Source organism: Labrus bergylta, chromosome 1 (genome assembly GCF_963930695.1).
Source record: "Labrus bergylta chromosome 1, fLabBer1.1, whole genome shotgun sequence".
In the NCBI taxonomy this organism is placed as follows: domain Eukaryota; kingdom Metazoa; phylum Chordata; class Actinopteri; order Labriformes; family Labridae; genus Labrus; species Labrus bergylta.
The window spans coordinates 7,930,683-7,942,860 of record NC_089195.1 but is presented as its reverse complement, the minus strand read 5'-3'; the positions used below and the strand labels follow the sequence as shown (position 1 = coordinate 7,942,860).

General features: G+C 41.4%; 1 protein-coding gene across 1 annotated transcript in view; it reads right to left on the bottom strand.

Annotated features, from left to right (window-relative positions):
- LOC109999203 (lysyl oxidase homolog 4) overlaps positions 1-12,178 on the bottom strand; it is a 21,458-nt gene extending 9,280 nt beyond the window's left edge. The window contains exons 1-6 of the mRNA XM_020654170.3: positions 12,037-12,178; positions 10,882-11,150; positions 10,178-10,788; positions 9,246-9,457; positions 1,751-1,789; positions 1,437-1,644 (exon numbers count right to left, since the gene is read on the bottom strand). Of these exons, the coding sequence (XP_020509826.1) occupies positions 1,437-1,644; positions 1,751-1,789; positions 9,246-9,457; positions 10,178-10,788; positions 10,882-11,149 (1,338 nt within the window). The 5' untranslated portion in view covers position 11,150; positions 12,037-12,178. The remainder of the gene's footprint in view (positions 1-1,436; positions 1,645-1,750; positions 1,790-9,245; positions 9,458-10,177; positions 10,789-10,881; positions 11,151-12,036) is intronic.

Genomic DNA, 12,178 nt, shown 5'->3' with positions numbered 1-12,178 from the left:
GCACGTGTAGGAAATTCTGTTATGCTCACACTTAGTTAGTCAGGATGGTTGAAACCACAGCGTTTTAGCTTAGCTTAAAACTCCTCTCTCGACCTTTCTAAGGTTACAAAATATGACTTAAATAGAAACTGTCATTTTTCATTTTTACACTTTATGTGCCACATTAAACCAACAAATGATGTATATTCTGCTAATTGACAGAGCTAGAGTTGCTTGAAGATTACTGAAATAAAACAGAGCCAAGCTAAGGGTTTCTAAATGTCAAGCTAACCAGTTGCTGGTTGAAGCCTTATAATTAACTCAAAGATTTAAGACTGGCCTCAGTGTAATAACTCTTCACAAGAAAAAGAGTAAGCATTTACTAACATGAAGGACAATTCAAAATAATTCAGTGGACTAACGTTTCGACACATTACGTCTTGCGCTAACGTTAGACCTTTGCATCTAAATAAATCTGCCTTAAGTGATTTGTGTGCTCCTGTATTTTCTTTGGTTCCTGTCTGAGGGAAGGAGTCCACTGAATTATTATCTTTCTCTAACAGCACCGACCTCCATTTGTGGAGTGGCTGAAGCGCAAGAGTTACCATGTAGAGTAATTCTTTTATATCCCAGTTTAGGACTGACTGTGGGATGTGTCCGATATATTTTGCTTTACTATACTTGTAACTCTTTTTAATTGCAATTACATTAAATACATTCACATTCAAGTTGGTACACAACCATAATAGATAAAATGTCATAATTCATCTTTTTTTTCCAGGACAGTTTGGCAGCTTTGAAATAAGCTAGCAAATCTATCTGTATAGCTTAGCTTAGCTTAGCTTAGCTTAGCTACTGGAGGAAGGTTAACAAAATAAAGTCAGTGGTGCCTCAATATTTTCTCATCAATAATTTATGACACATACTTTGTACACTGAAGTTAATGTGAAAAAGAAATGTGGCTCATAACCATTTCATTTGAGCCTCTTCTAACAGTCCTCCTGCTACGCGTATTACCTGCTAGCTGTAGCTTCAACTGGTAAGCTAACACAGACTCTGGATGGGTAGGAGAAAAGGAGTGAATAATTATATACTGTCAGATATTTATTAGTTTCATAAAGTATTCTATATTCTTTTTTCTTTGATGCTTTCCTTTGGTGATATTTTTTTGCCTGTGTATGCTTTTATTACTCTTTTAACCACAATAGACTTAAATTCATGGACTTTCAGTAAAGCACATAATCATAATTAAAATGATGTAATTCAACTTTTTGATAGGACGGTTTAGGAAATTAGCGAGCATGTGTTTGTTTTTAGCTTAGCTTAGCACATGGCAGAGGAAGGTGAGACAGCCTTTGTCTATTTCTGAAGGCAACAAAAACAAGTATCTGGTCCCTCAAAAAAGCATGATAGCACCATACTTTTTACATTTTTGTTATATATTTTTTCACACTCACTGGCACAGCAGGGGGTGCAGGTGCTCTGCCGTAACGGGCAAACTGGGATCCAGGGACACAGCGGACCACAGCGTGCATGCCACCCCTGCATGGGACATCACTCCTGGGCAACAAAAGCTGTGCCTGACACTGCGACAGAGAGACCTCCACGCCCTGACACTGCACCTTTTCCACCCAGTAAGCCTTCTTACTGATCTGTGTCCTCAGTCTGGGCAGAGAAAGAAGTGCAGAAGCATGAGTAATACAGTTTTGATTTCTGAAATACATTTTTTATACCCATGTTATAAAGATTAACACCTCAAGTTTGATTTTACCTTGAGGATGGATCAGCCAACTTGGAGTCCCACAGTTTCCTGAAAAAGAGACAGTATCACTGCTTGGTGTCCAAACTGTGCATCTGTACATCCAGTAGACTAAACAAGCAGCATTCCTATACACTCCCACAGTCTGCTCCTGTGATCTCTAGCTCCTCTCTCCTCCTTAATCATCCTTTCTTCTCTTCCTTAACATCCCTACTCTTGTCTGTCAATCAAACCTAAAATAAACAAACCGAGAAACAAATGCTGGGAAGGGTGTGTGTGTTTTTGGATAAACATAGCTCTCGAATAAGCAACAGAGGGGTATTTACAATGAGGGATCAAATAACTCTTTCTTTCTTTCTTTCTTTCTTTCTTAAATCACTACCCTCTTGTCATGACTTTTTTCAGTCCTTTCATTTGTGCATTCACAGCCTCACAGGTATTTCTGTTTCAGTGTTTGTCTAAATGTCTACACTGGATGTCTGGGTTTTGGGACATCAATGTGGAAAGAACCAAAAATATGAATAAGCCACCATACATTAATCCCTGCAAGGAGCCCTATTGAGGTCTGCCAACTACAACAGGGTTTTCTAAACTGTGTGGAGTTACAAGGATATTACCTTAAAGTACACAGTAGTGTCGAATACTGGAGGGAAACAGTGAGTGCATACACAAAGTGAGGCCCCCTACTCCCGGACACAAATACACACACCACATGTCGATGGATAAAAAAAAAAAAGGAGGATTTAATAAAAAGAATGATTCACAAACCAGGCAGAGTCTGGGAAGTGTCTCTCTCTCTGACACACACACATGCACATTAGAGCTGACCGCCTGCATCGGGCAGTGTGACCACAGACAGGTGCAGCGAGACTGACGCCCTTCATGAACGTGCCTGAATTAAATGAGTCAAGACACCAAGTATAGACAGGAGGAGGGCTTACTGTATACCCAGAGTCATGATGCAATTAAACACTTGAGAAAGCTAAATCTGGACATGTTTGCTCTCCAGGAGAACCCCAGTATCCTGCTGTTCCACTATGATGCACAGTCGCAACATTAAATGAGAGATGTGTTGGGAGCTGGAAGGGCTCGTAAGGAAACCCACAATAGGAACTATGACCCAGAAAAACCACTGTATGGAACATGTGAACTGCAAATCATCAACCATCAGGCCAGACAGCGAAGGGATTTCTTTCACAGAAGAGGGAACTTTCCACGCTCAGATAAGCTCACACTGATGCATATCATTACTTTGTCATGTTTGCTGCAACTCTGCAGTTGAGGGTGTAATTTAGACCACCAGTCTGGCCGAGTCTAAAGGCTTCCTTTGATAACTAATTTCCTTATTTTCTCATTGTGCAACAACAATCATGTTCACAATTTGCACAAAACTCCTAAAAACCTTTGATATTTTCTGGTTGCTCTGTTTGTGTGAGCGCAAACAGACACATGTTTCACCCAGGATTAATCCAGCCAGCCTCTTAGTGAATGTTCCACATGAAGTTTAGTTAAACTGATGTAAAAGTGCACCAGGAAGTATTCAGGAAAATTCACCGTGAGGAAGTGGGAGCGGGTAATGAGCTTTATACTGTGACTGCTGTGCGACTGGCATGCCACCGGTAATGAAACTGTTTCATTCTGTTTTCTATTCGCCAATATGATCTTCTTTGCTCTTTGGTTTATTGCCTACTGTTAATATGTGGGATTACACGTAGCATTGATATAAAGGAGAAAATTGTCATCATTTTATTGGCCTTTGTTTCTTCGTGATGTCTGCTTGGTTCTGTTTACATGATGTCCTGCCTCCTGAGACCCCCTCTACCCCCATCCTTAAATCTACACGGAAAGGTGCATGTGTGAACAACCAACTCAGGATGACTTCAGGGGCAGCAGGGTGACGGCAAATTTTCTAGAAATCTTCAAGAATGCGTATGTGAAAAGTGCTTTATTAAAGTTGTGTAATCTACGATGACCTTGCTTGTCTTGTTGTGATTGTGTTAAAATGATATAGAGTTTCAGCAAACATCTTTTTGGCACACATTCAGTCAACAAGCGGCAGCACAGCCATTCATTCGGTTCTGTCCATTATGGTGTATGTAAGTCGAATCCTAACTCTCACAGTACTCCACTATGTCCACCAGCTACAGTATCTCTGCATGCTTGCTGTTTTGTTGCTGAGCAGGTTGGTGCTAAATAGAGTTCTTTACCTTACCTTCCTTTTTTCTTTGTTACCTTCCTTCTGTTGTTTCTGTTCTTTCCTTTTTTTCATTCCTTCCTCTCCTCTTTCATTTCTTTCATCTTTTGCATCCTTGTTTTTTTCTATCATTTCCTTTTCTCCACATTGGTTTTCTATACTCTGTTTTTTCTTATCTGTTTCTCCTTCTTCCTCCCTTCCTTCTGTTCCATTGTTTTGGCTCGTCTAAAAGCATGACCTTTTCTTTAACTGGTATATTGTATGAAGCTGTATGAAATGTGCCTGTACAGTGTGAAAGATATTCCATAAGTCAGCGTTATGTCATAATTGGAGAGATAGGGAGGTTGTGGTGAAGTAGGAGAGGAGGGGAGAAAGGGGGGTTGTGGGGGGTGCTACCCGTATAATTGCCTGCTGTGCTTGGCAGTGTCTGCTGTGCGGTCGAGCAGTAGCATGTTGGTTCACACACCAGACATGGAAATATGCACGTACATATCCACTTTCCCTGCCTTGCCTCCATATAAAAACAATGCTCTTTAAATCCCCAGCATCGTCACCGAACTTTATAACTGGATGCTGGGAAATTCTGAGAAAAGTGATGTAAGAAGAAGTCTCTGTGCACTGGGCGACTTTTATGAGTATCGCTAAAATTCACAGAAAGAACAATCTTCTGAATTTCACTTAGATACGTCTCAGTTGTCCTGCTGAGAGATCTTTGTCAGGATGGGCACACAAGTTGGAGCTGAGTTATGGCTCGTTCAGTCTTCTAAGGAGAATTAACTCTAATTGACTTAAAAGAAATCAACCACAGCATCAGGCCTCAGGCACAACTAACAGGTTCTGACTGCAGCAGTGCCACACTCTTCTAACCAGGAGAAGACAGTTTTAATTCTCAGGATCTTCAGCTCAGTGCCAGATTTTTTTATGCAACTCTGACCACACAATATAAGCCACAGTGGAGAGAGGAGCCGACAGATAACCTGTTATTATATTGCATGAATGCAAAGCTGCCTAACTGGAACAATCGCACTCCTCCTGGGAGACATTAGGTTACCACACTGACTGCACGACAACCTGTAGACGGCCCAATCAACTTTGATGGAACGAAAACGTAAAGGGGTCATAATGATGTACTTTCCATGAAATGTGGGTTTTAGTATAATTGCCCAAAAGGCATTAAAATATTTTAGAAAGGCTGTGAGTGAGGAGGCGAAAAAGAGCAGGGGGTTAAAGTAAATTAGAAGAACTGAAGAAGTTACAACCTCAAAGAGAGTGTCGATGTGATGAAACAACAGAGCTGGAAAATAGCTTAAACACTTGCCTTTTGTAAGAACACTATTTAAACATCTGTAAAAATGCGCCGAGCAACTTAACGGGCTGAGACAAAGGCAGTCACACACAAAAAAAAACAACCACATGGCCACGGGGAAAAGTGCTGACACAGCAAAGGGTGCTGTAGGTCATTCAGTTGAGAAAACATTTTTGATTAGAGGATCACTCAGACCATAATTGCAACTGTTGCAATGGATGAAAACTCTGAAGAAGAACAGGAATTGACCATTGCAAACACAGTGTACCAACAGCAGATTTGACTATTATCATAAAACACGAGCTGCTGTGAAGGCTGAACCTAGCTTAAAGTAAAAATGGTAGATTTGACACAATGACATTCTTACTAACATTTTGATGTTTATCAAGAATACAGATTAACTGTTTGCCATATTTTCCATCTAATCATATTGTACAAGTGAGGCGGACGTCAGTAAATATTCGATTTCAAAGTTTAAACAAAGTATTGGATAAAATAAAACTTTGACCTGAAGAACGTGTTACTAGACATTATGGAATCCTAAAGTTTCACAAAGATGAGGACATTATATCTTTACCCAATTTCAAGGCAAACCATCCAATGGAGGCATTTAACTCATAGAGACCAGTGATCACAAACGTCATCAAGATTCAACCTCTGGGAACCATGAAGGTCCATATATACATTGAGGCAGACAGAGGTTGAGCTATCAAGGTATTTCATTCAAAAAATACAAATGTCAAACTTGTGATGGATTTAAAGGAAATATTCAGGGCATCTCCAAAGTCAGGATAATACATTGTTTGTAAATTATTCTTATTAGTGCCAGATTTTGAGGATATTTATCCAGAAAATTCTGAGATAATCCATTGTGAAAGTGAAAACTTCAACCTGATGGTAGCATCAAAGTAATAATCAGGAGATAACAAGTCTCTATTTAAAGATTCATCATTTAAAAGTGTTAGGAGTGTTTTGGTTGTTGTAATCTATCATCCATTGGTAACCTTGAAGGCTTTGTCTCTGAAACAGACTGTTTGGAGAGCAAAGGAGCAAAGGAGGAATTCCTTTACAGCTGGCTTCACCAGAGCCCCAAAAGGTTGGCACTCACTAACAGGGGCTAAATCTTAGTCAGATGATAGCTGATAGCTTTTGGGATACAGTCACCAATGTGTCTATGTTTGTACAATACGCCATGAAAATCGATTAATTAGTTGTTGGGAAACCCACAGTGGTCCTAGAGGAAAATTCAAAGAATAACCATGGGTGGTTCATCCTCTTTGTAACATAGTCTCTGTTCTAAAGTATTGAATATATGCAGCCAATGTTTGTTTGTTTTTCAGTTAGAACCAAACTGGTGGACTGACTGACCAACAGAGCAGAGAAACACTGTAACCTAGAGCATTTCTACCAGTCTGGCCAAACATAGCTTCTGTCGTTAAGTGGAGAAGATATGTCTCAGTTTCAACCTCAGGAAATATTTTTCAAATGTACGGTCCACCAGAAATATCTTCTTCAAAATATGCTACACATGTGGTACACGATGCCAAAGATCCACCTCATGCTGGTTCTTTCTGGAAGAAAAATGTTCCCCTTGCCTTCGATGTTTACTTCGGACAAAATTGGCTACTCCATTCATCTCCCACGCTGCTGGGTGGAGGTTGACAAAAAACAAACAACATTCTCTGGCTTGTTCCAATCTTTACACAAGTGACTTGTTTGGTTCTTGGATTCAAAATATGATGTTTCTTCAGACAACATGAAGTGTTTTCAGTATTCTTGTCCACATTAGCATTAGTTAAAAAGTTTGCATGATGATCAACCAGACCTGGGCCACATCTTTGATAAGGTCTTTGCTCCTTACATAGAGCTTGAACCAACTGTTGGATATTTAGTTAAAAGGGAATTTTCTCGCATCATTGCATCTAAAGTTGCTCTGAACTGGCTCTAAAGAAGTCTTGTTACGAGACTGTGGCCAAGCTGGTAAACAGGGCAGCTGAGGAGAAGCAGCCTGGAGAGGAGCTGAGCAGAGCAGAACACAAGGGGTAATTATTGGCACCATTCAGGACAGATGGTGGAGGGCAGGCCAGTGGTCAGTACAGTCGTCCTGTTAGCCGAGCCATAAAAAGACCTCTGTGGGCAGACGACACACATAGACGGTTGTGTTCTTGTCTGAACAAGCGCGTGTGTTTATTTGTGTGTGCACATGGATCGCATATGAACCGTGAGGTCTCGTATTAAACTGTACCATGAGGGTTGAGGTAGGTATGCATTAGCATTTGTTTGTTAGTGAGGGATTGGTTTTTTGGGTATGTATGTAATAGCTTTGAAGTTTTGTGTTGGTGCTTCAGTTAATATTTAGGATTTATGAAATGGATTTATCAAGACAACATCAGCACAGCAGCCTGACATTATTAGTTGAGTAAATGATTAAATCTGTGAGGGACAAAAGCCATTCAAAAAATATAACACAGAGAGTTGAGGTCTTGCTTCTCATTGGGTTCCATGGGGATTTTCTGTCAATATTGTAAACTACATTTTCATCAAGGACTTTATTACTTGCTAGCTAACATTTTTGTTTTTTTTGGTTTCTATTGCTTGAAAACATGCTAGCTAGCTTGTAAGGGATATAAAAATGAAAATGTATATTTGTCATTCACCCTTGTTAAATAATTATTTACTAAGGATTTTGGTAGCAACAAAGCAGCAACCAGTGAAATGAACCAGTGAAATGAAGCCAGTTCCTTAAATGTCCACATAAAGATAAACTGTATGGGTGGTTGGTAACATGAGGTTGGGTCAAAAAAACCAAGGAATAGCCCATATTACATATCCATTTTTACAGCATAAATAAACATGTTTACAGTTTGGTTCAAAAAATATTTTTTGCCTTTAGAGCTCATTTAATTATTGATAATGAACAGGAAGAATTATTGTACAACCAATCCATTTTGATTATATTAAGGCTAACTGTTATGTATACCTTTGCATACAAAGGGGCATGGCTGATTTGATTTCCAGGGAGGCATGTTGTAGCTGTTTGCCAGCAGGCTACTTTAGCTAAACTGCATTAATCCTTACACTGTTGACTTTGTTCATTTGGTTGTCATTGTCATTGTCAAAAACAAAGAGTAAGGTCTTTTACCTGCTTTTTGGAAAGTGTCTTGAGATAACACTTGTTATGAGTTGACGTTATACAAATAGAAATTGATTGATTGATTGATTGATTGATCGTTTGGAGTATGCTAGCTAGATGGCAGGTTAGCCATGTTTCAGCAACCACGATAACTTCACCTCTTTGCCTGCATCTAAAGTAAGTTGGAGTCACCACTTCCAATATGACGGCTATCATTGGGCTTCATAATGCCTCTTCAGAAACCAAAAGGTGACATCACTGACATTAAGTCTGTGTTCTTTACAGTCTATGATAGAGATGTACTGAGAGATCAAATAGCAAAGTCCCTGTGATGGATAGATGTGAGTCCTCAGACTTTCAGACATTCCACTCCACATTAGAAAGTGCTGCTGCACACAGTTTTCACTGGGGGGGATTTCTTAATTATAGGATTTGAAACCATGTAATGGAGGTTTCATGAAAAGACACACACCATGATGAAGATGATGATGATAATCTTGTAGTCTGGATCTGACATTAATGACATACTCTGAGACTATTTTAAAGGTCTCCGCTGAGGCCCACTCAGTTAGAGGGACAGACAGGCTTGGCGGCCAGGCGGGCTCGGCTAATGCCACAGTGGACAAGTTAGGCCAAATGTGGGTTTACTAATGACAGCAGTTGTGGTTAACCTCTACTACAGGGGGGACGGAACAACTATCCAGGCAAGGGGCTGTCTAACCCTTGAAGGGATGTGCAGTCCACCACACTTTTCCATCCTTTTCATAACCACACTCACACACACACACACACACACACACACACACACTCTCACACTCTTTTTCTGTCTCCTTCCTCCTTATTTACTCTGCCGTGTCCACTCTCACATACTCACCTGTAGGCGTTTTGGTCAAACGCTTCAGCGGCAGGGAATCCTAACATGCCACAGACAACACGGCTGCTGCTGAGATCCCATCCCTGGCTACACACATGACGCCACTTCCCAGCATGCTTCACTTCAAGAACTCCTTCTGTCACCATCCTGCCATTATTGCTGGACAGCACTGGCCGGAGTCGAGCCTCCTCTAAGTGAACCCTGTCAGACCCCTGTCCACAAGAAAACAAAAAGCTGATTAACAACACTTTATGGAATTTCTTTATCCCCAAAATAAAAAAAAGGACTTCTTTTAACTTGTTCTTGCCCACAGGATAGACACGGCCTCTTTCACTTTTTGAAGCCTTCTATCTAAACATGCATCAACCAAGCTTGCATGCACAATAAAACAGGATTCACTTGAGACAATAAACATGACTTTGTTTGACTTTATGTCCGCAGACAGCACGCAAAAGAGAGAAGATTACCATGATAAGATGGCATGCTTGTTCTTTAATCATCACACTCTCTAATCATCTATATAGTGTGCCGTCGGCAACAGGAAGGAAACTAATGGCTTGTTTAATGTATAGGGAGTGGTGTCAGGATGATTACGAAATGCTAAAGAAACTAAAACTCTGGATGTTGATGAGAAAAAAAACAAACATAAGTCGTAAATGTCTTGCGATTTCCTTTGATCTGGGTTTCTTTTCATTTGAAGAGTTGGGCCGTATATTTTCATGGTTGGGATGTCTTCTAAACCCAAAGCCTATATCCTGCTGGATCTTAAGAAGGTCCTGTTTAAGGTTTGTCTCAAATTATAGATGTTCACTGGCCTGTGGCTCCACAAAGGGTATTTATTCATGTGACTTTGAATAAAGCTGGAGTGAACCACTTCTTTGCTCTTTTCTAGAAGTTTTGTGTGTCTCTGTGTGTGTTTTTTTTTTCATTACCTGTGTGTACTGTGCATTAGTCTCCAGTCCCGTGTCTGGATAAACAGGCTCTGGTTCAACATGGTTCCCACTGAGCTGCTGATGTCTGTCACTCCTCCGGGTTTGGGACTGCCTCTCTACCTCTGCCTGCCGTCTCACTGTCTGTGGACTGGGCCTCGCTGTCTCCTGCCTCTGCCTGTAGGCTGAGTTTGCCAGATGTGAAGGTAGCTGGTGCCCTTGAGGTAGAGCTGGGCTAGGCTGCAAGATTGGTCTGGAGCCACCGCGGTTTCTTCGCAAGATCTGGATCTCATGGCCGTTCTCCTGCGGGGATAAGTAACTGCGACGTGAGGAAGTTGGGTAGCGATTGAGTGCGATCTCGTGGCCTCTTGCAGGAGACGAGGAGATGTAAGCTGGGGCTGAAGGTGGAGCTGGAGGATACACAGACTGTGGCCTTGGCTGGCGCCTGGAGGATGAAGAAGCTGGTTCGGGGATGCCACTTCTCCTTTGTGAACTGCATATAACACCCAGGTCCTCCGAGTGGGTGCAGTCATTGATTCCCCAACCATTGGAGCGACACTCTGCAATAGAGAGCTCTGTGCCCTTGCAGCGAACATTGTCCAACCAGATCAGGCCTAACAGGAAGGAGCGATAAATCGGTGAATCAAACGATTTAGAAACTTCACGATTAAGTTGTTCACATATTAAACATCATTGGCTGAACATACCTTGTCCCTCGCCAAACTTGGCACTGTGCGCCCAGGTGAGGCCCCGTTGGAAGCCCAGCTGTTTGCACAGCACATTGGCCAGGTTTAGATCCACCTCGTCATCACACACTGTGCCCCATGCACCATTGTAGAACACCTCCACACGTCCCTCGTTTTCACCTCGCCGGCCCACGCCCGCTAGACGCACAAGCACCTCCTGGGCAGCCAGCGGAGGAGGGAAGAGTTGAAGCAGAAGGAGTAGTGTGGACAGGGAGCTGAGGCGCAGCATCCTGTTACAAAAAGAAAACGGAAGGAACAGAACCAGTGTGATGTTACACAAAGAGAAGATAAACAGTACATTTAAAAGAGAGGATGCACGTAAAGAAGGAGCCCCTAAATATAAACGCACATGTAGCCACAAAAATCCAACAAAGCCATGAAACACACAAATCACATTCCAAACTCTGACAAAACATATAATTAGAAACTCCGCTTCTAGCCGTGCCGGGACATTCCGCAGTAAAAAGGTAAGCTTGATTGATGTTATTATCCGTTAAAATAATCAGAGTCATTTATGGCACAGTTAAAGGCTTGAGAAACATTGTGAAAACGTGGCGGTCAGTCTGAACCAGTGAGAGCACAGGGAGTAATAACCCGAGCTAAAAGTAGTCTCTCCATCCAGCCAACGGAAACTTTGGCTTTCCGCAAACCCTCAAACTGAGCTGCATGCTTTTAGCCAACAGACACAAAAGCAAATAAACACAGTTATAAAAATGTTCTCACACATAAATAAAGCAGCGGGTCTGCGAGTGTGAGAGACATTTTGTTTAATGAGTAATGATTAATTTATGCTTGGACCAGCAGCCCTTTAAACCTTTTCTTCTAAAGATAAGGTGCAGGAGGAGAGCGGATCTGGAGGATGAGAGGGACACCTTATTGGAAAGGTGTCCAAATTCTGCTGTTCATATGCTGACATGCAGTTTTACAAACAATTGTGTGAATTACAAGCTATAAGTATGGATGGATTAAGATTCTCAAAGGAGAGATGAGAGTGGGTGAGCTCAGAATTCACCTGGATGAAATCTTGAGTTTTGGAAGAAGATGATGTGAGACAGAAATGGAAGTAAAGGATGAAGAAGAGTAAAAAAAAAAAAAAAATGCTAGAGTTGAACTCACCTCTCTGTTGATCTCAGCCTGGAGTAACTGAGAGAAAGAAGGGACAGAGCACTGGAGGAAAAGAAGGCAGTGAGTTTGGTCCTGCTGTCCCTCTATTCTCCTCTTCTCCCTCCTTCTTTCTTTTTCTGTCACTCCCTCAGAT